The following is a 26,305-nucleotide window of genomic DNA, read 5'->3' as shown; positions in this document are numbered from 1 at the left end:
GACCCACAGATGATCCAGTATCCAGCAGACAAGGACTTTAGACCAACAATGACAAATATGTTTTAAAACTTAGAGAAAGATGTGGAGAGGATAAGTGAAGAATATAGGATTTAGGAGAGAAAATCAAAGTTCTTTATAAAATAAATGGAAGTTCTAGAACTAAAATGAAAGTTTGCTGGATAGGTTTAACTGTAGACAGGACACAGAAGAAGAGAGGTTCAGGTCTTAGCCAGACTAAAGCACACAAGAAAAAGAAGGAAAAAATTATAGCAGTGCCTGAGACCTGTGGGACATTATCAGATGGTCTAACTAATAATATAATTATATACAATTATAATATATATTACTAATATATAATTAGAATCCCAGACGACCCGGAGAGAGAGAATGGGCAAGAGAAATAATGGAAGAGGTAATGGTTAAGTTTTCCCCAAATTCAAGAGAGTAAACTGCAAGCAAGATAAACACAAAGCCCTTCACACCCAAGCACACTGTAGTCCAACTCATGCAAACCAGAGACAGAATCTTAAAAGCAGCTACAGAAATCACATTATAGTCAGCAGAACAGCGGGAATGACGGCAGACCTCCCGTCAGGAACGAGCTAAGCTGCAAGACAATGGAATGATATTTCTAGTGTGCCGGGAAAAAAATAAAAACCATCAGCCTAGAATCTGTTTACAACAGACTCATATCAGAAGAAATACTGCAGGAAATTCTTAAGGCTAAGGGGCAGTGATGCAAGATGGAAACCTGGATTTTAAGAAGGAGTGAAGCTCAACCCAAAATGGTAAATATATGGGCAAAAATAATTTTTTTCTTAATTTCTTTGAAAGACCATTGAGCACTTAGGCAAAATTTTTAAAAATAGGTTTATCACAATCATAGAAATAAAATACTGCATTTAACAACAATAGGAAAGGGAGAGAAAGAGGTAAATGGAATTAATTTTACTGCTGTGCTCTGTGTCCATTATACATGAAGTGGTGTGTAACAGTTATTTAAAGTAGATTGTGAGAAGGTAAGGTTGCACATTGAAATCCTTAAAGCAACCACTAAAAAGTGGAACAAAAAACACAGAGTTAGGGACTTCCTGGGCAGTCCAGTGGTTAAAACTCCACACTTCCACTGCAGGGGGCGTGGGTTCGATCCCTAGCTGGGGAAGTAAGATCCCACATGCTGCGTGGCATGGCCCCCCCCCCCAAAAAAAACCGAACATAGAGCTAAAAAGACAATAAAGAAGATTAACTTGAATTTAAGAGCAGTCTAAAAGGAGGCAGGAAAGGAGGAACAAAAGAAAAAAGTACAGATGTGAAAAATGGAAAAAAAAAAATAAGGGTACACTCAACCATACGATTAATCGCCTTGAAAGTGAGTAGACTGATTGGCACAGGGTATGAATAGACATTTCTCTGAAGAAGACACACAGATGGCAAGCAGTCCATGAACAGATGCTCTGCGTCATAAGCCACCGGGGAAACGCAAGCAGACCCGCAACGAGATGCCGCTGCACGCCCACGAGGATGATTACGGTAAAAAAAACAGATAATAACAAGTTCTGCTGAGGACGGGGAGGAACTGGAAGCCTCACATCCGCTGCCAGGGATATAAAACGGTGTGGAAAAGAGTGACAGGAGAGCCGATAAGCAAGCTGTAGCATTCACACCATAAAAAGAATGAGCTACTGCTATTCAGACACTGTGGATGAATCCTAAAAACATCATGTTGCCGGAACTGAGCCAGATGAAAAGAACACATGCTGTAGAGCCCATTTATAGCAAGTTCAGGAACAAGCACAACAAGTCCATAACAGAATTCAGGAGTTGTTTCCCTCAAGTGGGGGCCACCTGGAAAGGGGCACAGAGGGACCAGCAGTGGAACAAGCACAACAAGTCCGTAACAGAATTCAGGAGTTGTTTCCCTCAAGTGGGGGCCACCTGGAAAGGGGCACAGAGGGACCAGCAGTGGTGATGGAAATGTTCTGTGTCTTGACTGTCGGGTGGTTATGTGGTGTATACTTTCGTCAAGACACAACAAACTGAACAGTACGGTACTGGCACAGAAACAGAAATGTAGATCAATGGAACAGGACAGAGGTGCCAGAGATGAACCCATGCACCTATGGTCACCTCATCTATGACGGGGGAGGCAAGAATATACAATGGAGGAAAGCCAGTCGCTTCAATAAGTGGTGCTGGGAAAACTGGACAGCCTCAGGTAAATCAATGAAATTAGAACATTTTCTAACACCATACACAAAAATGAACTCAAAATGGATTAAGGACCTAAATGTAAGGCCAGACACTTTTTATAAAACTTTCTGAGGGGCTTCCCTGGTGGTGCAGTGGTTGAGAGTCCGCCTGCCAATGCGGGGGACACGGGTTCGTGCCCCGATCCGGGAAGATCCCACATGTCGCGGAGCCGCTGGGCCTGTGAGCCATGGCCGCGGAGCCTGTGCTCCGCAACGGGAGAGGCCACAACAGTGAGAGGTCCGCGTATCACAAAAAAAAAGAAAAAAAAAAAATTTCTGAGGAAAACACAGGCAGAACACTCTATGACATAAATCACAGCAAGATCCTTTCTGACCCACATCCTAGAGAAATGAAAATAAAACCAAAAATAAACAAATGGGACCTAATGAAACTTACAAGCTTTAGCACAGCAAAGGAAACCATAAACAAAAAAGACAACCCTCAGAATGGGAGAAAATATTTGCACACGAAGCAACCGACAAGGGATTAACTTCCAAAATATACAAACAACTCATGCAGCTCAATATCAAAAAAATAACCCAATCAATAAATGGGCAGAAGATCTAGACACTCCTCCAAAGAAGACACACAGATGGCCAAAAAAAACAAGAAAGCCACTCAGCATCACTCATTATTAGAGAAATGCAAATCAAAACGACAATGAAGTATCACCTCACACCACTAAGAATGGATATCATCAAAAAATCTACAGGGCTTCCCTGGTGGCGCAGTGGTTAAGCATCTGCCTGCCAATGCAGGGGACACGGGTTCGAGCCCTGGCCCGGGAAGATCCCACATGCCGCGGAGCAACTAAGCCCGTGCACCACAACTACTGAGCCTGTGCTCTAGAGCCCGTGAGCCACAACTACTGAGCCCTCATGCCCCAACTACTGAAGCCCGCACACCTAGAGCCCGTGCTCCGCAACGAGAAGCCTCCGCGACGAGAAGCCTCCGCAGCGAGAAGCAGCCCGCGCACGGCAACAAAGAGTAGCCCCCACTCACCGTAACTAGAGAAAAGTCTGCGTGCATCAACGAAGACCCAATGCAGCCAAAAATAAATAAGTAAATTAATTAATTTTAAAAAATCTACAAACAATAAATGCTGGAGAGGGTGTGGAGAAAAGGGAACCCTCCTATACTGTTGGTGGGGATGTAAATTGATACAACCACTATGGAGGTTCCTTAAAAAACTAAAAATAGAACTGCCATATGACCCAGCAGTACCACTCCTGGGCATATACCTGGAGAAAACCGTAATTTGAAACAAGATACATGCACCGAGTGTTCATTGCAGCTCTATTTACAATAGCCAGGACATGGAAGCAACCTAAATGTCCATCAACAGAGGAATGGATAAAGAAGATGTGGTACATATATACAGTGGAATATTACTCAGCCATAAAAAGAACAAAATAATGCCATCTGCAGCAACATGGATGGACCTAGAGATTGTCATACTGAGTAAGTCAGAAAGAGAAAGACAAATCCCATATGCTGTCACTTACATGTGGAATCTAAAAGAAAAGGTACAAATGAACTTACTTACAGTAAGTACAAAACAGAAGTGGAGTCACAGATGTAGAAAACAAACATGGTTACCAGGGGATGGCGGGGGGGATAAATTGGGAGATTGGGATTGACATATACACACTACTATATATAAAATAGATAACTAACAAGAACCTAGTATATAGCACAGGGAACTCTACTCAATATTCTGTAATGGCCTATATGGGAAAAGAATCCAAAAAAAAAAAAAGCGGAGATATATATATAACTGATTCACTTTGCTGTAACCTGAAATTAACACAACTATACTCCAATAAAAATTTTTTAAAAACACAACAAACTGTCCATACGTTTTGTGCATCTCATCATACGTAAAACATGCTTCAATTTAGAAAGCGTTCACGACCATCACCCATGTTACCTGGCATACATACACCAGGGAAGACTTCAAAGTGCAGGCAACCTCCGTGCGGTGATGCGCAGAAAATGCAGAACGCCCACGTCACTAGGCACAGCGTCTGTACCTCCCGTCAACCCCGAAGTGCCCCCCTCAGACCCCCAGACGTCCCCGCCCGAGGTCTGTGCTGGGAGGGGCAGAGGGGAGCACACAGCACGGCTGGGGAGACGTGACCCGCACGCAAACGACCGGGCCACAGAGGGCTGCCGGGAGGAGTGGCAACGGCCCCCCGGGGCACGGCGAGAGCAGAGACAGGAGCAGGCGGGGAGGCCGCGCAGGGAGTAGGGCCGCCGGGGACACAGCGAACTCAGGAGGGGTGTGGGGAGCCGCGTGCATCAAGAAGGAACCAGGGTTTCACAGTCAAAGTTGGAAACGCGTGTGGCAGAGGAAAGGGGCCTTGGCTCCCCTGCCGTTAGCCAGGAGCCAAGCGCAGGGACCAAGCACTTACAGCACCAGAGGCGGCCGCCGTGCAGTCTGATGGCCAAGAGCCCGTCGCCCGGCAGCTGGAACCTGCTGGTCACCTGCAGGGAGCTCGCGTTCCAGGCCAGGACTGTCCCGTCCGCGCTGCACGAGTACACAGTGCTGTGGGGTGAACACACATGCAGGCGCTTAACTGTGGCCCCGAGAACACCGTGTGCTTTTCAAGTTCCCACCAGGTAAGCATCCACAGCACGGCCAGCGAGACGCCAGCGCCGTCGGGGGGCGGGTTTCTGAGCGCCGCCCCCCCCCCCCCCCCCCCCCGGCACCTCCACCACGGCTGCTGCCTCCGCCAGGAATTGTGAACAGAGCCGTAAAGGGCTGTTAACTAAAATCCACCCCTCCCGCCAGGGGCCGGGAATGGCACACGCCCCCTCCAAGCTCAAGTCCAAGGATCAGCAGCTGCGGGGAGGCGGCCCTTCCACCACCTGAGGGCATGGCATCTTCACATGAGGACCTAAGTCCACCCGACTGAGGACAGGCGGCGGCCCTGAAAGTCGGGGCACAAGGGGATGGGGGTGGCACAGAGGGAAGCAGCAGAAAAGCTTAGGAGCTGTGGCCACCTGCGCCCAGGGCTGGGGCTGCCCGTTCAGGGTGGGTGACCTCAGCATACCTCACACACCCACTGAGCCCCGCTTCCTCACAGAGGAAAACAGGGACCCCGCCTGGTTCTCGCGTCTCCCCTGGGCACCTGCTGTGTCCAGGCCCTGTCCCAAGCACAGGACACGGCAGACAGCAGGACAGACACAGGGCTGCCCTTGGGGGGCTGGCATTCTTAACCTGGTAAAGCCAGTGAAGGATGAGGTAAATACATCTTACAGGTTGAACTGTGTCCCCCAAGAAAGACGTGTTGACATCCTAGCCCCCCAACACCTCAAAATGCCACCTTATTTGGCAGCAGGGCCTTTCCAGAAGTAGTTAAATGCCGCTAATAGTTGGATGGACCCCCATCCAACATTGACCTGTGTCCTCATAAGAAGGGGACATTTGGACACGGGCACACAAGGGGTTCCATGAGAAGACATGGGGTTAGGGTGATGTGTCTACAGGCCCAGGATGGCAGGCAAACACCAGAGCCAAAGAGCAGGCAGGGAAGGCGGGGTACCAGCTGCTACGAGCACCGCATGCACGCTAGACTCGGTCTCCAGCAGAGGCCGCTGCTCTGCACCCATCATGGCCACACCACACAGGAATGTCCCCGACTCACCTTCCAGACCCGCTTTGCTTCCCCTGCGCAGCCCGGGCCCTGCAGGCCATGGCCCACGGCCATGGGAACCCTTCCCTCTGGCACCCCTGACCCACGCAAGAGCCAGACGGCCCCTCCTCCCAGGGGAGCCTGGCCGGACCTGGGTGCCTGCGCTCCGTCCTGCACGACCAGACCCGTCACGCTGGAGCGGTGGTCCGTGAGCTGCTTGTTGCAGGACATGCTGTGGACGTTGATGATGTAGATGACCGAGTCCTCCGAGCCGACCCACACCTGGGTTTGCTCCGCCATCACCATGCAGTTCTGAGGGGGCCGAGGAGAGAGCAGAGCAGTCAGTTCCCCGTGTTCCCGGCAGTCGTTCTGTCCTGTGCGCTCACAGCCAGCGCTGAGCCGCCGCTCAGGGACCGACAGGCTTAGGGTCCTGCCGGCCTCTGGTCACGCTCTTGTCATTCGATCAACACATCATCTTGCCGTGTGTTCCTGTTTAAGGATGCCTCTGACCCTTGAACGACACAGGTTTGAACTGCATGGGTCCACATTTTCTCTGTAAAGCACATTCCAGCCTCTGGCACCTCAGCTCTATACTAGGGCACCATGTTAAACAGCAAAATCACGATAAAAAGCACAGAAATGTGAAGAACGTGGCACTAAATAGGCCGTGAAAAGGACACGTGTCTACAGTTTGAGCTGAACCAAGAAGGCAGAGTCGCCTGGCTTGAGCTCGGCTGGGAACACGCACACAGCGCCCATTTCTCCCTGCTCTGGAGACGTGCATGTCTGTGGAGAACCATGAAAGCGCCGTAAGTATCTGCTCTGGAGCTACAAATAAATTTTAGCGGGTAGGTAAGTTTGCAAATATGGAATCTGCGCATAATGAGGACAGACTGTATATTAGCCGGTGCTCTTGCAGCTAAGAGAGCAGCGCTCTCGGGGATTCCGGCTTAGCACGGTCAATGCCAGTGACCATCTTCAGACTTTCTGAAATTAGAAATTAAGAACTAAAACACTGAAGAGTTATAAAAGCCACATAAACATGTGAAACGCAAATGTGTCTGCCTGTACATCTCAACCAACCCGACTGCATCCCTAAAACAGCGTTCCCTAAACGTTGCCTGAGCGGTGTCCGACTCTATCCATGATATGGGCAACATTTTACTGGTAACCAAACGAGGGTCTCAGATTGTCAGATCCAAGCAGATTTCAAAGAGCAACAGTTACATCACTGTGGAGGGGCTGAGGCTAGATCTAATCCTGTATAATCAGTACCGATGGTGCTTACTGGTACTTATCTTTGTCAGAAGAAAGAGCTCATAAAAATTGATAGCTTTTGGGGCTTCCCTGGCGGCGCAGTGGTTGAGAGTCCGCCTGCCGATGCAGGGGACGCAGGTTCGTGCCCCGGTCTGGGAAGATCCCACATGCCGTGGAGCGGCTGGGCCCGTGAGCCATGGCCACTGAGCCTGCGCTCCCCAACGGGAGAGGCCACAACAGTGAGAGGCCCGCGTACCGCAAAACAAACAAAAAAATTGATAGCTTTAATTTTACCAATAAACATTCTCATAAGTTAGAAAAAGATGCTACCTTGCTAATTTCAGAACTAATCATTTAAAAAAGCCCTTTCTTTTGAGGCATCTACCTGAGAATTGTTGTAACATTTTAGTAAAATGTCTGTCTTTAGTGGCCCAAAGATATCTTAGATAAACCACTTGGAAATTCAAATTTCAGATGAGGCAGCATTTTCTAGAGATAATTGCCCCAGTTGCTGTCTTGTTGAAACAGTACAAAATATCCCTGTGAAACCAGTGGGAAGATATTTTCACATAACTGGATAACTCTCTGCTTTAATTAAATGTTACCTGGCCTAACTGGGGAGCAGAAGAGATTGATACAAAATGCAGCCGTATGATTTTATTTTCACAAGGATTTTAAGTTATTCTGTTATTAAACAGTCTTTGAAATGCTTGTAACTAAGAATTAACAGGAAAGAAATTAAATTTTAGAGTAAGAGTGAAGTCCTTAACTTCTCCTCCTTGTTTTTCATTTCACCTAAAGCGTTATTAGACTTTTGTACACGTTTTACTTTAACGTGCCTTGGATTCCGTTCCTTTATCATCTGAGGCGCACTGTTTGAACGCGGGGAAAATGGTTCAGCAACTTCTTTAGACGATCCCGCACCCTCTTGGCAACGTATATTTGGATTCACAATTTTCCTGTTTCACCCAGTTTTGAAGGCATAGATTGTCACATTATCTTTAGACGGTGGGACGTGGCCATCAAAGTTGATGATGCGAAGTAGTGAGGAACACAGGCACGTAAACTTCACTACGCCATGCTTTTTACGTTAAACGTGAAAAAAGAAGTTTTGTGTTAAAGGAGTTGGCCTGAGGATTTTCCTAGCAAGAATCCCTTGGGACAGTGGCTTCCTTTGTGCCCTCAGAGGGTCTTGAACAGGATGAAGCCCACCAAGGAGTAGGTGTGACAGCATTTTGAACAGTAGGGTGGTATCGCCAAAGATACCTGGAGTGCCGAGTTAAAAGGCAGCCCCACCGGAAAGAAACCACTGATCACCCCTCATCTGGAAACACGAATTCACACGACACGTTCCAGGCGTGGAGGCCCTGGGGCACGTGGCTGACATCACGTAGTACAGAAATAAGACATGATTTTCAAAGGGCCGTGCAAGGCCTCGAGAAGTCTCCAAAAAGCAGGGGGCTGATCCTGGTGGCACTGAGGGCTACAGACCTGAAACTTGACCTCAGGTTTGTGGGGGTGGGGTGAGGCTGTGTTTGCATGAATTTAACTTTTTTTTTTTTAATTTATTTATTTATCTTTGGCTGTGTTGGGTCTTTGTTGTGGTGCACGTGCTTCTCACTGCGGTCGTTTCTCTTGTTGAGGAGCACGGGCTCTAGAGCACAGGCTCAGTAGTTGTAGCACGTGGGCTCAGTAGTTGTGGCTCACGGGCTCTAGAGCGCAGGCTCAGTAGTTGTGGCACACGAGCTTAGTTGCTCCGCGGCAATATCTTCCCGGACCAGGGCTCGAACCCGTGTCCCCTGCACTGGCAGGCGGATTCTTAACCACTGCGCCACCAGGGAAGTCCCTTAACTTTCTTTTAATTAAAGTTGACTAGGCTATCAGTCTAAAAGCTCAAAGAACTGAGGTTTCTCAACCACGAGATAACTATAGTATCATGCAGATTTGACTTAAATTGTTCTTAGTTTTCGAACCCAAATGTGTTAAAATGATTCTAGTGTCTGCTTTTGGTGACTGACAATGTAAATGTGAGACTACCACACTGCCCTTTCCATGACTGAAATCCTGTTTTAGATTTCAGAGCGGGGATGGTTAAAGCCATTATCTGCTCACTTAAAGAAGAATATTTAAGTGAAGGATGGAACAAGCTTACATTTTAAAACTCGAGATAAAAATCAAAGACTTGCAGGATTCAGCGACGCCGTGGGATTCGTGAATCCTGCTACCTGTACAGGTGGACGTGTTCAATTTCCAAAATCACAAGTTAACCTGGAAGCTGACTGAGTACTGTGCGCGTTCGTTTACTCACCAGTTTAGAAGTGCCCACTTTAAAGCAGTGCTGGTGAACTGTCCAAGAGGAAGCGTCAAATACGACCACCTTGCCTTCGTTCAGAGCGCACCATAATTTGGGGTGAGCGTCCTCCACTTTTTCTGCTGGGTCAAGATGCCCTAAAGAGGAAAGCAACCCAGAACGGTGAGACCATCTGCTGCATCAGCACGTGGTTCCTAGGTGACACAGGTCCTGCCCGGCCAGGTGCCACCCTGGGTGCCCAGGATCCAAGGTGAGCACGGCCCGAGCTTCCGTGCCCCTCGGAGCTTCCAGTCTCGGGGACAAGCTGGCTCCAGCTAGAGAAACACGCAGACAGACGGAGCCCGGGGGTGGCTTCCCTGAGCCGGGATCTGGGGGAGGCCTGAGGATTCACTCGTGGGCAGCGTTTCAGGCAGAGGGAAGTGGGCGCAGGGACAGAGGAAGGAGGGAGCCTGTGGCCACGTCCCCGAGGGCAGCTGGGCTCCCGCTGCCTCACGTCACCGCCAACACGAGGCCTGGTCAGCGCTCCCCGTCTTGGCCATCCTAACGGTGTGAAGACTTTGGTTTTTCATTTGTGGTTTATTTGCGTTTCCCTGATGCCGATGAGGCTGCTGGCTTTAGCTGGGCGTCTGGATCTCCCCCGTGGTGAAGCCTTTATGTCTCCTGCCCATGTCTTTTTTTTTTTTTTTTTGCAGTACGCAGGCCTCTCACTGTCGTGGCCTCTCCCGTTGCGGAGCACAGGCTCAGCGGCCATGGCTCACGGGCCCAGCCGCTCCGCGGCATGTGGGATCTTCCCGGACCGGGGCACTGGTCCGCATCCCCTGCACTGGCCGGCGGACTCTCAACCACCACGCCACCAGGGGAGCCCCTCTCCTGCCCATTTCTGAATCGGGCTGTCTCATACTCCTTGACTTGTAGCCGTTCTCTAAATATCCCCAACTTGAGCCCCTTGTCGGTTCTCTCGTCTTGTGAACATCCCTTTCCCAGTCTGCAACCACCACTTTCACTCGTTTGGAAGTTCCTTTTAAAAATCCTTAACTCACCAGTCTGTTCCTTTATGGCTAGTATTTTTTATATGCTATTTGTGAATTTTTTCCTTACCGTAAGGTCATGAATATCCTCTTCTATGTTATCGTCTCCAAGTTTCATTTGTTTATGTTTTTGCCTTTCACGTTTAGACTGTGAAGTGATGGCCACGTGTGATCTGAGGTGTGGTCGAGCTTCATCTTCTCCACACGGATGCACAACATCCCAACGCCTTCTGTGATGGAGACCGTCTTTCCCCTCCCCTGCTCTGTAGCACCACCTCTGTCACAAGTGCAAGAAGTGTGAATCTGCCAGTCTTTCTGGGGTGTTCACGCCATTGGTCTCCTGGCCCCCTTGGGGGAGATCCTGCCCACTGAGACACAGTCTTCAATCCCCCAGAGACTGGGATGCTCTGAAGCCGGGCTCGGTGCCTGGGGCCTGGCTCCCTTGACTCTCGGCATTCTTGGAGGGGTTGCCCGCTTCTTGACGGGTGCGTCCTGACCCCAGGCTCGTCCCCCTGACCCCACATGGCTGGCCAAAGCTCGCTCAGCCATTGTTTCCAGTACCAGCAGCTCCGTTCTCCTTTGTTTTCTTATATGTTGTCCGGCCCTTCTAGATGTTCTCAGCGGGACAGGAACTAGCCCTTGATGACAGGAAACCCAGAGTCTAGTCAGGCTTAATTTAAGGGAAACTAGCGTAGATCTAAGGACAGCTCGTCTACTCAGAGGCCGTGATGAAAAGCGTCTTGGTCTGTGCTGTCACAGCCGAGTGACATCAACAGAGCGCCTCGACTGGATAAATGACGTCTCCAGAGGGATGGGCTCGGCTGCTCTCGACTCTCTTTCATCTGAGATCTGTTGCTTTACTGGGTCTTCTGGACGTTCAGGGAAGAGAGGAGGCTGCTTTGCCACAGAAACTCGATTTGCCCATCAGAAGCCATGTGGAATGTGAGCTCCTGGCTGTGGATCGCTGGACTGCCCTGCAAGGTCACGAACCTCGGAGGGTGAAGGACGGGGGTGCACGGATGCCGCCACCGCCAACTCCTGATGCGGACAGGCCGAACACGGGGCGACCGGACTCAAAGGCTCTCTTCTGCCCAGAACTGAGCTCCTTTGTTCCCAACACTATAACCTTGAAGCAACACTCTGCTGCAACTCTCTGCAAGTCAGAATTAAGTAAAAGCATTTGGACAGTTGTACGCCTGTGACACAGGGCCGTCTTTGTTTACCCCCAGGCCTGGGCAGCGACCCTGTCTTCTTGCTGTTATCACTCTGACGCAGCTCGTAGGGGCCTTGAAAGTCTGTGGGACTGTCCGACCACTCCAAGCAGGAAGAGCCGTGTTGTCAGATGTGCACATCAGCATAGGAGGTGCAGCCATCCCATCCCGGTGACAGTGGGCTTGATCCGACCAAAGACAGAAGCGCAGGGCCTTTATCCACCGGACGTGAGGATGGCGAGGCCGGACGGGGACTCGGCCCCTCACGGCCCCGCTCCAGCCTCTGAGTCCACAGAGAGGCCGCACCTCATTGCTCAGGGTTCCGCCCTCCAACAGTAGAAAACCACCTGGTCCCCGTCCACCCTCATCCTGCCATCGCCCTTCCACTTCAGCGCTGACCCTGACCACAAGTCTTAAGCTCTCAGATTGTTCCAAACACAGCAGCGACATAAACAACCAGGTCCTACTGTACAGCCCAGGGAGCTGTATTCAATGTCCCGTGATAAACCATAAGGGAAAAGAATATGAAAAGGAACGTATATATGTGTATAACTGAATCCCTTTACTGTACAGCAGAAATTAACACAACACTGTAAATCAACTATACGTCAATAAAATTTTAAAAACAAACAAACAGCAGTGACAAAGCAGGGAATGGCCTTCACCTGGGGTGTAGAGCAGGACATCGATGGCGCGTGGGAAGGTCTCTCCTGCGGAAGGGTTGATCTTGTGCTTCAGGGTCTCTGAGGTCGTCTTCGGAACTGCCATGGGCACTGAAATGCAGACACGGGGGATTAGTTCCCCAGACTGGAGGAGACCCAGGTTATCCAAGAGCCTTGCACATTCTGCTTTCCTTAGGGTATTAGCTCTGGGGTAAAACTTCATAATTTGTGAAGACGACGCTCTATTTAAACTGGACATTAAAGTAAAGCCAAGCGTATCCGGCCAGAGGGCGAGCATTTGCCAACGTCTCACATTGCTTTTTGTTTAAACACAGCTCTCAAGCTAAATGATCTGACCTCTGTCCACACTCAACCGTTACGTATGGTCTAGTCAAGAGAAGACTTTACACGTTTCTCCATAAATCTAATCCACAAGTGGTTTCTCACCCTTGTCACATAATGTGGCTGCCGTGGGTGCGTCCTGTGTGCTGTAGGACATTTAGCAGCACCCCTGGCCTCACCCAGTCAATGCCAGTAGCAGCCTCCCCACTGCCCCCCCCCACACACACACCCCACACTCTCACACACACTCACACACACACACACCACAGATCTCTCCAGTCATTGCCAAATGCCCCACCCCAGGGATGGGGTGCAGATTGCAGAAAGTTTCATTTTTAGACCTTCCATCACGAATGGCCCATAAGCTCTTAACTTAAGCCCAGGATCACGTATGGTTGCCTCATTACGCTTTACACAAGGGAAAACAGTTCCTGATTGGGAACAAGGAATCAGGGACACTGAGCTTGGACCATCCCCCCTTTGCCGTATGGAATTAAGAGTGTCATTTGTTGGGTGCTGCCATGGTAACTGTGTGTGTTATTTCCAGAGGAGTGAGAAGGCTTTTCTGTAAACTCTTGACAAAGATCAGGCATGAGCTTGGAGTGGTCTAAGCAGCTGAAGTGTAGTGTGTATTTGATTTTGTTCCTAATTAAGGGGGGGGAAAAAACCCAGCAATCGATGTCTGGTTCTAGGACTGTTGACAAGAGCGCCTCCAAGTCACTCCAGCAACTGGAGCATCCTGTCTGCTCCCGGGGGGGGGGGGGGGTCCTCGGACCAGGAAGCTCCAGGGGTCACACAGTTAGTGACAGACACAGCAAAGAGGAAAATGCACCAGGGGGAATCCACACATCACTGAGGCTTGTTTGCCCTAATTCTGGGATGACAGTTTAAACAACAGTGTCTTCCTGGCTGTATACACCCAAGAGGAATGAAACACACGTCCAAACAAAAACCTGTATGTGAGTGTTCACAGCAGCAGTATTCACGACAGCTGGGAAGTAGAAAAACTCAAATGGTCAATGGAGGGTTGGATAAACTGTGCCGTATCCACAGAGCAGAATACACGCAGCCACAAAAGGAATGAAGCAGTGACACCTGCCACTCGGGGGAAGCCTGGAGCGTGATGCTACATGAAGGAAGCTAGACACACAGGACACATCCCGATGAGTTCACTTAGAGGAAGTGCACAGACTAGGCCAAAGTGTGGCAAATCCAGAGAGACAGAAAGGAGGTTAGCGGTTGCTGAAGCAGGTGAGGGGTGGCTGCTAAATGCATGGGGCTTATTACTGGGGTGATGAAAATGTTCTAAAACCCATCATGCTGACGACTGTACAACTCTGAATACACTCAAACCAGTACGGCGTGCACTGTAAAAAGGAACGGTATGTGAACTGTATCTTAATAAAACTTATTTTTTAAAAAGTGCATACAGATAGAACTAGATGTCATCTTAAAAACATCCTACAACTTGTTCATCCGTGTTTCATGAATTAATTTCATGTTGTGGGTTTAATCTAGCACACGTGACTTCCGGCACATAGTAATGTTAATAGCGATAAGTAATCCTCTACTCTCTGCTTCTTTATGCAAAGCACAGGACAGTTGGTTTTAGGAGATCATTTAAAAGTTGAAACAAAATAGAAGTAGCTAAAATGATGCATAAAGCTATTCTTACCTACTTGCTATTTCCTAGACTTGAAAAATCTTCTAAAAATAAAAAATTGAGCTTACCACCAACCTCCATATGGCTTCCAGAATGTGAGAGCCAGATTTCAAGCTACAGGCGGAGATCAGAGAATTGCTATGGAGGGAAACTGACCAAATCAAGAGAAAAAAGAGAGATGGCCATCGGGGGCCTCCATGCGCTCGCGCGGCGAGGTCCAGCAGCCAGGGGCAGCCGGGCACAGAGGCCCCTGCAGCTCCGCAGTGGGCGTGTGTCCGACCGCAGAACTCAGCGACCACGACGGCGGTTCCGTGAGTCACGCAACAGCCTTCCACGAATTTCTGCTCTGCTTGAACCAGCCAGCAGCAATTCCGTCGCTGACAACTAAGATTCAGGAGCCATATCATCCGGGGTAGAGTGGACTCTAGTAACCCAGACACTGAAACGGTGAGGTGCCTCGACGTGTCCTTAGGAGCACAGAGCTCCAAGGTATTATTAGGTGAGGAAAGGAAAGATGCAGAACAACGGGTGATATTCAAAAATGAAAAGTACAGAAGAAAAAAACTTGAGACATTTGGGACTGGTTCTAATGGACAAAAGTCAACCAGATAAAAATCACTTAAGACATAACTCAAGACACCGTAGCTGCATTGAACACATGCTGATCTTACTTTCGTTCTTCATCTTATCAAAGTAAGACAACTTGGAGGCCGCGTAGATGGCGCCGGGCGACTGCAGTGCACCCACGACGGCGTCCATCAGCAGGACGTGGGTCAGTGCCTGCTGGACGTACTGGGGGTCCTGTGGGAGGGACAGTCATCTCAGCACAGCTTCACTGAAATCATTTCACTCTAAGACTTTGTCACGTCACATAAAACAACCCTTTCAAAGATGTGTGTTTTTCAAAGCCACGTGAAGAGTTTAGATTTGGATTTGATGTCATGTGATCACGTCCTCTTAGTTGAGACACACACTGGCTGTTTATACCAGGGGTCAGCAAACTTCTGTAAAGGGCCAGGTGCTGAACACTTTAGGGTCTGTGGGCCATGCAGTCTCTGCCACGACAACTCAGCTCTGCCGTCAAGGGCAAAGGCAGCCGCAGACACTGTAAAGGAGAGGGCGGGATGTGAGTCCGTACGACTCTCCTTAGACGTCTGCCAGCCCACGGGCTTTGATGAGGCAGTGTGTGCTAAAAAACCAGTGGGTATAAAACCAGTGAGCCACGAAGTCACAGAGTATTGGAATCTTAGGACCTAGTCCCCGCTTCCTGCTCCAAACAGAAACGCTCCTTCTGTCTCCATGACCTTGGGCTTCTCCAGTGACAGAACGTCCATCAGAAACGGCAGCTCTCCCACCACTGAACATACGTTCTTCCTGACGCTTTCCACTGGGTGCCGCCCTCACCTGCATCTCCCTGAGGATCCGTGGGCACAGCTCTCCAGAACCTTCTGAACTACTCCCTCATGGGAGTCCCCTATTCGTACTCTTTGCCCACTTTGTTGTGTGTTTTCCTGTCTCATCTTGCCATTTAGACAAGACAAATATCTCCCCTGCACCGTGTGTCCTCAGTCTTACCCTCCGTCCACAGTACCCTTCATGACTAGGAAATCTTAATTCGGTGTGATCAAAGCCATCAGTTTGGCCCAAAGTAAATGAAGGTACAGAAGTCCCTAGGATATAAATGTAACCCTGTGGAAGGAATCTAACACCTCCCCCCAACCCAAACCCTAATCCTGTGAAGGGGAAAAATGAAGAGCCGCTTAGAGCAGGGTGTGCCCGGACCACCCAGCTCAGACCTGCCAGAGTCCAGCCCCCGACGCTCCCCTCCCTGGGGTGTCACCAGGGGCAGGGGGCAGTGCAGAGTGGTCACTCCCACAGTCCACCCACACCACCCTGCCAGCCCTTGCGTTTGCCCCCAGGGCGTCCCCCAAGACCCAGGGCTTTGCACCCCAGGGCTTTGCACTGGGTCACGTGCACCACAGCATCCTTAATGCCTTCTGATGAGACCTCATCTAATTCAGTGGATCCCAAGCCCAGGCCCAGGCCCAGGCCCCAGTCCCACCCGGCTTTATGCTGAGCATTATTATAGAGACATGAGCCTTGGGTGAGAATAAAAAGGCAGACCGGGACCCAGACCTTGTGGTCGTCGGCCAGCTTCTTCCCAGCCCACATCTCCTTCACCATCAGGTGCCACAGGTCACACTCTGTTTTAAGATTAGCTTCAAAGACTTCTTTCTTGGACAGCACTTTGATTTTTAAAGTGGGAATTCTCAGGAGCAGAAAAGCTACTGTGGTGTTTCTGACTTCCTGCAGAGGGAAAAAGAGGCAAGTAAGTGAAATGACACCCGCAGGGACCCTGGAGTCGATAGGAAATACATTTAGGGGTGGCAGTCTGCACACACTGAGGGGACCCACTGGGCACTGGCTGACATCCCCATGGGAAGGCAGAGTCCTTGAGGCTGGCCTGGGGCTGGGGCTGCCCGGGTGGGAGGTCCGGCAGGACCCAAGAAGGCCCTGAAGTACCCGGAGCCGGGTGCCGGGGGTGGGGTGAACAGGGCTCCTCCAGGTGGTCTGTTCTCGGAGACAGGTGACGGGGAGTCAGGGTCACGGCGGTGTCTGGAGCTCAGCAAGCCTTCCTGGTGGGTCTAAGTGTGACCTGTCAGCCACACGTCGACAGAGACACACCGGTGGACTCGTCCTCAGCGTTTAAAGGTGCCTCATTCTTTCACCTCCTTAAATCTCTGTCTCTGGACTTCTGGGAGGAAGCCCGTCAAAGCAGGCTTGGGGGGAAACTGAAGGAACCAGTGAGAAGGTGCGTCCACTGGCCCAGCCTTAGGCATGGGCCACAGGGGAGTTCTCATGCCTCTTCTGTCTCTGGGAATATGCAGCAACTGGATTAACACATCTAACACACCGCTTATAAATTTAGGAAATAAACATGGGAAAATAAAGGTAAGCCATGAGTCAGGATCTCGACTCAGATGCCCTTAGTGGGGAAGATGACATTTAAAGTTGTTATAAAATGAACAGCGTGGGCCAGCCAGGAACCTGATCAGGAAACGAGATGGAACCGCTCACGGGCTGGCCCACGGCCGTTTCCCAGTAAAGCAACGTCTATGCTTCTCCCACACTGTCGAACCAGGCCAGCGAAAGGACAAGCCTGCTTTGCTTCTTGCTCTTCCCCCAAATACGAGTCAGCTGAACGGAGAATCTGCTGTCGGTGCACTTACCGCTCTGAACACATCACCCACTCCATCTATTCAGTCCTCACATCACTCCTATTCGGAGGGTGCATCCTTATTCCCACTTTACAGGTGAGCAAACTGAGGCACAAACCATGAGTGGCTTGTGACGGGCCCACGGCTGGCAGAGCCCGGTGGGCTGTCCGGCTGCTGCACCTCCCAAGCCCAGGCGGCTTCCAGAGCTGCCCTCACCTCTATGTTTCTGAAGGTGGAAATCTCCACGTAGCCCGGCCTCCCCTCAGTAAGGAGGAACAGGCGCTTCTGGGTCATGGCGATCTTGCCCACGCCGCGATTTGTTTTGACGGAGCTTGACAGCTTATACACACACTCGTTTTTGTCCAGCTGCTCCGTCACCGAAAAAGGCAGGTTGACCCCTTGGGCCTCTGCTTCTGCCTCCTTCCAGCAGTTGTAGAAATCTTTGAATGTTTCTGGGTCAATCTGTTTCTGGTGTCCTTAGTTTTATAAAGAAAAAAAAAAAGAGAGATTCTTACAGCCACGGACACAGGTGCCTCAAGAACGGTTGCTTTACAATCAGGAAGCAGCACGTTACCCGCAGGACATAGCGGGTGGCGCCAGCACCTAAGTCTGCCTGGATGGAAACCACCTGGAAAGCGTCCCCTCCTTCCCCAGTTTCCCCAGGTGCCCAAGTGGGCACTTGATCTGGCCTGAGCCCATTGCCCTCTCCAGCCCCTACCTAGCCAGGTAGTCACAGTAACTCCTAGGGCACCAGGTAGGGACACTGGGACAAGGACAAAGTCCTGTGTCACCTCTAGAGCTGGTGGCAGCCATCTTGGGGCCAGTCCCAGGGTGAAGCTAATGCTAAAGAGACCAGATCCTTGGTGACACTCCCATACCACTGGATCAAGCCTTACCTGAAGCTGGCTTTATCTCAGTACTCTTTGGGTATGTGAGCAAATAAGTTATTATTTGTAACCGTGATGATCTTAGTTGATACAGCAACCTTCCCAAATGTCCAATATTCAGGGGCTCCGGAGTCAGAGAGAGACCCAAGTCCGAAGCCCAGCTTCACTACTGTTTAGCAGTGTGACCACAGGCCAGCTGTGGAACGAACCTGCTTCCCTGTCTGTAACGTGGAGCTGGAACCACCCCCAACTCCCACTCAGCCGCTAAGAAGTCCGGCCCGTTCTAAGCTCGATGTTTCCCTGTGCCTGGCTCCTGCATCCTCCATTCTGCATCCTGGATCTGTCTGCCCTCCGTCCTCAGAGGGCCCTTCACATCCTACACAGGAAGAAGCTCCTTAGTGGCCTCCCGCCTTCTAAGCTGCCCCCGCCGGCAGCCTGCTTCACTCCACGCCTAGAATGAGGCTCCTCGTATTCACCAGGCCCAGATTCCTCCAGGATCAGGCCCCTCCTCCCCTTCGCACTCCTGCATCCCAGCACGGTGACAAGCATGTTGTTACGTGCCTCTGCACATGCTGGTCTGGAGTGCTCGGACCAGAAAACTCCTACCTATCCTTCAAGACCCAGATAAAATGGCCCATGGGCAGCCTTCCCAGACAAGGGGCCCACTAAGCTGATGCGCTCTTCCCTCACGGCATCTAACAATGCTTGCTGTGCTCTACCCTCTATACAGGCCCAGCTACCCTGGGCAGCTTGGTCCTAGATCAGGAGACTGAGGATTGGAGAGGGAAGCCCTACCAGCGGGTGGGCAGGTGCCAGGCAGACGGCCCGCCGACGCCGTGCCTTCGTGGGTCTGCCTTTCCCACTGGGGGCCTGCTCGGGATGCAGAAGCCTCCCCGTCTCAGCCTGGCTGGAGGCCAGATCTAAGAGGTCAAGAAAGGCTGTGAGGACTTCCCTGGTGGCGCAGTGGTTGAGAGTCCGCCTGCCGATGCAGGGGACACGGGTGCGTGCCCTGGTCCGGGAGGATCCCACGTGCCGCGGAGCGGCTGGGCCCGTGAGCCATGGCCGCTGAGCCTGCGCGTCCGGAACCTGTGCTCCGCAACGGGAGAGGCCACGACAGTGAGAGGCCGGCGTACCGCAAAAAAAACAAAAAAGAAAGGCTGTGAAAGCTCGGCTCTGGTTCCCTAACACCTACCAGATAACGGTTTCCTGGGGAATTTGATGTCGTGGCCACAACTGAGTCTGGCCTCATCCCCACACAGTGCAGGCACAGGAATATTCAGGTGAAAACCTCCCAGGTGGCAGGATTCTGAGCTGATTCTCCTCTGGCTCACCTGTGTTTTTCTAATTGCCTTACAACCGTGGTCGACTACTTACAAATTTGTTTAACGTCCCTGGATCCAAACAGAATCACACCACAGTGGGATATCTGTATATACTTGGGTCGTTTTTAGAAAGTAAGTTACTGAGGGACTTCCCTGGCGGTCCAGTGGTTAAGACTTTGTCTTCCAGTGCAGGGGGTGTGGGTTCAATCCCTGGTCGGGGAGCTAAGACCCCACATGCCCTGCGGCCAAAAAACCAAAACAAAATAGAAGCAATATCGTAACAAATTCACTGAAGACTTTAAAAACGGTCCACGTCAAAAAAAATCTTAAAAATAAAAAAAGAAAGTCACTGAAAAAAATGAAGCACAAGGGCCGGTGGTCAGGTGCCCAGGCAGACGGGCCTGGGGATCCCTGTGCTGGGCAGCGAGGCACCAAGAGGGTGCGCATCAGGGTGGGGCCCCGACCCCGTGACACGGTTCTCATCCCGCTTCCATTTCGGAAAGGCTCCTCCGTGTAGCTGCCTCTGACTGGGGCGCCTCCATCTACACCTCCTGGCGGTTCTGAACGTCATGTTTTCTAATCAGAAGCACTTGGCTATTTTAAGTGGACGACAAGGAAGAGGATGTTTAGTCTACGTAGCCAAGGAAAAGCCCAAGAATCAGGAGAGTGCGAGAGGGGAGTTGGGGAGAACCACGAAGCCATTACTTAATGAAAGCTGGAGCCGAAGATGCTGGGACGTGGAGCCTGGAGCCAAGAAACCCGTCCCTTCTGTCATTAGGACAAACGCTCCCACCATCTGGGTCCCTGCACAGTGCCGGGGCCAAGCGGAGCGAAGCGCAGGTCCCCAGAAGCGGAAACGGCTTCCTCTCGCGGGCAGACGGGAGGCGGGCTCGCGGGCTTTGAGAGCCGGGGTGAAGGACACCAGAGAGGCCAGGGGTGCCCACGCGGGCCTGTGGATGCCACCCCTGCCAGGGCCGCAGCACAGCTGGACAGTGCACGTCCATGGCACTCACACAGCAATAGCCACCGTGCACACGAGGGGCCACCACGCACACCCACAGCCGCGGACAGAACGCTCATTCGTCTCCAATTCTGCACAAAAATGCCACCTGTTCATCTCTGCCCCTCACCCGCACTCCAACACAACCCCTCCAGCTCATCTTACGGGGGAGGCAGGGTCACCGGCTCCCGTGGGCCACACTGAAGGCCACACACTGCTGACTCCCCGCCCTGGGGCCAGGTCGTGAGGGCCCTGCACCTCGAATACCAGACTCCGACGTGTGTTCTTATGTTACACCCGTTTATTCTAAGATGGTGACCTTCAGCTTTGACCTAATCCTCCTTTTATTAGCACATACACGCCCGTCAGGCAGAAACGTACATTGGATGCTGCGCGACAACGGTGCACGTATCCCAGAATCAAGGCCAACAATGACCTGCTTGCAATGCGAATGGAGCCTAAGTGACAACAGGGCCATCGATGGCACTGTCACCGTGGTCATCTGAGGATGCCCTCCCGGGTGTCCTTTCACGTCCCCGCAAGTCTGGGGCTGCTGGACAGCGCCCACGTGTCCAGCTGTAAGCCACACTGTCTGGCTCCCGTGGGACACGCTTCTGGCCAAGGAGAGGTGAGAGCTGGGAGGGCCAGGCCCTCTCCTCCCAGGAAAAGAGCGCCGCCCAGGCCATCGGCCCCCCGGGCTGCGCAGCAACGGGCTGGGCTGGGGGGAGAGGAAGGAGCCGGCTGCACGTCCAGACACCTCGTCACACGAGAACAGCGCCCCCGTGTGGATTACGCCGCGGTACTTCAGGCCCTGCAGCTGGCCTAGTGCTCGTATCCTTGTGTCCTCGCGAGGGCCCGCGCGGGAAGGGGGGCAGGGCCTCCTCTGAGAGCGCTGAGCCCCACAGCGCCTGCGCCCCACCTCCCGGTGGCCTGGGTGCTGCTGGTTGAGCCCGCGAGAACCTCTGCCCCTGGCGGACTCAGTGCACCCCCCACTGCCCTGCCCACGGGAGTCCCCTGGGCAGCACCAGTCGCCCACAGATGCCCAGGGAGACGAGACTGGCTGGCCAAGACGGGCCACTTCTCCGCGGCCGACATAAGGCGACACCACGCGGAGGGCCCCGTGGGCGCTGGGCCGGCCGCGCCCCCATCAGACCGATGGAGGGACTGTGAACAAGCGGCCCCACCCCTCCACTAGTGGGAAGGCGGCGCGCGTGGGTACAGAGAGGCCGGGCAACTCGACGGCAGCCGCGTAACGAGGAAGGACATCCCACACCTGTTACCAGCAAAGCACGGCCTTTCCAGAGGACACAGGGGCTCCCGCACAGGACACGGAAGGAGATCCGACCCGATGGAAAAACAGGCCAGGCTGTGCCGCGCAGCTCCAAGGAGAGAGGCCCAGACGCCCCGAGCACAGGTGCTGACGCTCAGTGCGAGGCCACCTTGCTCACCAAACTGCAGAACACTTCAGACAACTGCACCCCGCGCTGCCCAGGAGGTGCGGCTGGGCAGCCTCCCGCGCTGCAGACCCGCCTTGAGGGACCTGCTGGGGGGATGGCAGCTCCCACCCGACGGGGCTGCAGCAGCATCCTAGAGAAGGCCATCCACGCCCGGGGGGCAGGCTGCGAGCCTCACTCGTCAGCATCGGGACAGGCGGACACGACCAAGGGTACAGGCCAACACGCTGCGCCGCCCTCACGTGCACAACACCGTCGGCAGCAAAAGCATGGCGAGACGCCTGTGAGCACCACGGATACGCTTTGAAAATGCAGACCAACACACACGTACTGCGTGAGTCACGTATAGTTTACAAACGCACAAATCCTATGTTCTGCTTGTGGGTGCATCCACGTGCTGCAAACGCATAAGAACTTGGTCAGAAGGGAAAGGTCAAGTTTGGGACAGTGTCCCTCTGAGGAGGGAGGGGCGGAAAGGGTTCTGGACCAACCAGACGACTGCAGTAAACGTGGGAAACAAAAGCAGCGGGGGTGGAGGTGCCTGAAGCATTCTGGCTGGAGCCACGCGTCCCCATGTGGGAGGAAGGGGTCAGCACACAGCGAGCAACCCCCCAGGACGGGAGAGATGCCATTAAGCGTCACCAGGCCCTCCATCCCCACCCCCTTCCCAGAGCCTCGGCCAGCCCAGGAAGCAGGTAAAGCCCTCGCCTGCCCCGCAAGGCTCCTCCGGGCTGGGCCGACCTGCCCTCGAGGGTCTGCGCCACCCACCCGGAGGGCATCCTCCTACCTATGGTTAATGCCTCAAGGGTCTGCACCACCCACCCCGCGGGCATCCTCCTACCTATGGTTAATGCCTCAAGGGTCTGTGCCACCCACCCCGCGGGCATCCTCCTACCTACGGTTAACGCCTCGAAGAGCCGGTGTATGATGCCCGCGTCCTTCACGATGCCCGACTCCTGCACCCTCTTCACAAAGTCGTCCAGCTGCATGTGCTTCTTGGGCAGCTCGAAGTTCTTCACGCGGTCGTCGGCCTTGGGGGCGTCCTCGGGCTTGTCCACGACCTCACTGATGAGCCGGCGCAGCTCGGGCGTCCGCTCGGCCTGCGCGCGCTCGGGCGCCGACAGGGACTTCACCGTCCTCTGGACGAGGTCGGCGGGAAAGATGCGCATGTCCGTCTTGTACAGGCTCTGGAAGTCCAGGAGGGCGCCCAGCAGCTGGCCCTGCATCAGCTGGACAAGCCCTCGCAGGTAGAAGTACCTCGCCAGCAGCACCGAGTTCTCGGGGGCCAGCGAGTCCATGGCTTTGCTCAGCTGGGCCACGCAGTCCACGTGGAACGCCTGCACACACTGGCCCACCAGTGGAAAGTGGATTTCCGGGATCTTGAAGGTGTATGTCAACTTGGGGGGCACGTCCAGAACTGAGGAGTGAAGGGGAGATGATCGGTTAGCACAGACCTTAGAAACAGACACGCGTTCCCACCCCGTCACCCGGCCCAGGGCCGTGTCTGTGCCTCGGGTGCAGCGTGGAGCAGGACGTCCCTGCCTCTTCCAGAAAGCTCCACGTGCCCCACACTGAACGGGGCCCCTCACTGCTCCCATGGCACAAATAGTGTTATTTGTTAAAACTGCTGATGCTAAGTTGAAACACGTGGCGGTGAGTCTTTGTTGAAGGACTAAGCTAATAACCTAGGCCGAGATGCACCTGCCAGGCGGGTAAGCCGCCCAAACAGCTGTTTCATTCACCTTAACAGCAGCTCTGCGCCATGGGTACCGTTACCACGCCCATCTCCCAGGGTGGGGACTGAGGCCTCCCCGGGTCGCCGGTACACAGCTACTGGGTACCCCAGGGTCACACAGCCAGGAAGCAGCTGTGCAGGGGACTCAGACCCACCAGGAGCCTCCAGAAGGTCAGTAAGGTCTTTTCATTTGAACACGCGGCCCCTCCTGGCGTCGCCGGCATGATCCCCACTCAGCCTCCAGCTCTCCCGCGAATGCGCCAGGAGGTACCAGCTGGTACTGGTGCCTTAGCCCGAGGCAGCAGCCACTGGGGGTCCGAGCGGCTCACAGCGCTGGCCTCACTGCAGTTTCTCCCAAGGGCACTGGCTTCCTCTGTACCCTCAGCCCCTAGGAAGGGCCTGGCAATCACTGGGGGCCTAAGAGTTGCTGCATCCCCTTAGACAGTCATATATGTAAACACGTATCTCCTATGTACACATACACATACGTGCACATACACACAAGTATGAAAACAGTGGGACGGGGCAATGGAAAATACAGACGAGAAATCGCTTTCTGTAATAAGCACAGTCTGCAAAATGAAGGTTCTTAAATATTTCAAATGACTAGTTGCCAGAAAGCTACAGCCATAAGCCCCCCTTCGCTTCTACTGAAACGAGCTGTGGTTTCTTTCAGTGACGGGCAGCATGAGAACCAAGTGAGTGAGAAAAGCCACAGCACGGGCGTGGCTGCACCACCTGTGTGGCTGCCTCCACAATCCTCGGTACGCATCTTCCGCAGCGACGAGTTCCGGGGCGGCAGCTCGGGCACCGCGATGTCCTGCAGGTTGGGCATGCTGACCACCATGCGCCTGTGAGCCCCGTGCGGGGCCGAGGGCTTCCGGCTGGCCATCTTCTCCACGGTGGGTCTTCTTGGACTCAGGAGCATCCCGTCTATCCTGGGTGGAAAAACCCAACACCTCGTAGACACAGCAACGGCTGAAGCACAGGCTCAACTGGGCATTTTCCCCACCGTGGTGACCAGAATCCAGCATTCCCACACCGAGCGGGAAACGGCAGGCACGCTCCTGGCTCTCCCATGTGTAGTGAAGGCTGCATACAGCCCACACCCCAGGAGGAGCCACAACACACAGAACAAGGGCGTCATCGACAGCCGGCACGCGTTTGAGGGGTTCAGGAAAAGCGGCATGGAAGAGGCGGGAAACGGTGACGATGTGGGGAGAGAAAGAGAAGGAAATGGGGAGAAAACAGCACAAAGACCCAGAGCTGCCACCGCAGGTACCCAGAGCTGCCTCTGCAGGTACGTCCAGCGCCCCCCGCAAGAAACAGAAGTGCACGGGGAGGAGCCTGACGTGTTACCCGACTCATTATGAATTTCTAAATGTGAGACTTCTCTGATCGAATTTATCATTTATCCTTCCACATAAAACTGTGCTCCTTGAGCACACGGACACCCAAGGAGTCGTGCATCCTTTAGAACGTAATATGCAAACCTGTCCTCTTCGGACTGCGTGCAGAGGTCCATCTGGGCAAAGGCGTCCATCCTTCTGCTGAGCCGAGCCTTGAGGAAAGCATGAAACATGTAGGTATCCAAGACCTGGAACAGACGCCGAGGGGCAGGTTATTGCGCCTGGTCCACGGTCCTCTCCTCCCCGAGCTGCCAGGGCACCTGCAGCCACTGCACGGGTGGCCCTTCCCGACCCACCGAGGCCTCTCGCCAGCACCTTTGGACAAAAGTGCCCAGACACAGGTAGCTTTCTTAATTCATCATAATCTAAGATTTCCCCTCAATCCCTCACCAGCCAATCTCAAAGAATCAGCCACTCTTTGCATTTGAAAAACCACAGAAAGTTCAAAAGTCCAAACCACCCTGCCCCCCGGGACAGCAGCAGCTGCAGTCCCTGTGTTTCGTCATGGATTCTGGCGTCTCCTGGGGACGGCAGCCTCTCTAACGCTCCGCACCTCACAGCCAGCGCACCCCGTCTCCAGACTCACACGCAACAATCTCCAAGTCAGCTCCCAGGGAGTGTGGATGCTGCCCGGCCCTGGGAAGGGGGCGGTGATGGGAAGGGCATGGAATTGTGCGGCATGATGGAAAGGTTCTAGATCCAGACTGAGGAAGGGGTGACCAGGTACACGCCTTGGTCAAAACTCTGCACTCACTATACTTAAAATGAGTGCATTCTGTTATACGTAAATCCCACTCTAAAAAGTCAATTAAAAAAAATCAGAGCTGGCCAAAGGATCAGAAGAAGCCACGCTCAAACAAATGTTTAGAAAAGCTAAGACACTGAATAGAATATTAACAGATACTGGAAACACTTGAC

At 52.8% G+C, this 26,305-nt stretch overlaps 1 protein-coding gene and 1 long non-coding RNA gene across 6 annotated transcripts in view; one reads left to right on the top strand and one right to left on the bottom strand.

Moving 5' to 3' along the window:
* Positions 1-12,349, top strand: part of LOC125961643 (uncharacterized) — a 30,573-nt gene extending 18,224 nt beyond the window's left edge. The window contains exon 2 of the long non-coding RNA XR_007472621.1: positions 10,632-12,349. This is a non-coding gene — a long non-coding RNA (uncharacterized LOC125961643). The remainder of the gene's footprint in view (positions 1-10,631) is intronic.
* DENND3 (DENN domain containing 3) overlaps positions 1-26,305 on the bottom strand; it is a 60,240-nt gene that overhangs the window by 5,019 nt on the left and 28,916 nt on the right. For 4 of the 5 annotated variants that reach the window (XM_049700431.1, XM_049700430.1, XM_033419729.2 and 1 more), the window contains 10 exons: positions 25,472-25,575; positions 24,717-24,916; positions 23,139-23,660; positions 17,797-18,056; positions 16,499-16,669; positions 15,034-15,163; positions 12,361-12,468; positions 9,454-9,593; positions 6,040-6,200; positions 4,665-4,798 (listed from right to left, as the gene is read on the bottom strand). In XM_049700431.1, the coding sequence (XP_049556388.1) occupies positions 4,665-4,798; positions 6,040-6,200; positions 9,454-9,593; positions 12,361-12,468; positions 15,034-15,163; positions 16,499-16,669; positions 17,797-18,056; positions 23,139-23,660; positions 24,717-24,916; positions 25,472-25,575 (1,930 nt within the window). Of the gene's footprint in view, positions 1-4,664; positions 4,799-6,039; positions 6,400-9,453; positions 9,594-12,360; positions 12,469-15,033; positions 15,164-16,498; positions 16,670-17,796; positions 18,057-23,138; positions 23,661-24,716; positions 24,917-25,471; positions 25,576-26,305 lie in introns of those variants that run through there. The other variant, XM_049700433.1, reaches the window with a different exon arrangement.

The sequence above is a fragment of the Orcinus orca genome, chromosome 17 (assembly GCF_937001465.1).
Source record: "Orcinus orca chromosome 17, mOrcOrc1.1, whole genome shotgun sequence".
Taxonomy (NCBI): domain Eukaryota; kingdom Metazoa; phylum Chordata; class Mammalia; order Artiodactyla; family Delphinidae; genus Orcinus; species Orcinus orca.
Note: the sequence above shows the minus strand (reverse complement) of the source record. Positions and strands in the feature narration are given on the sequence as shown.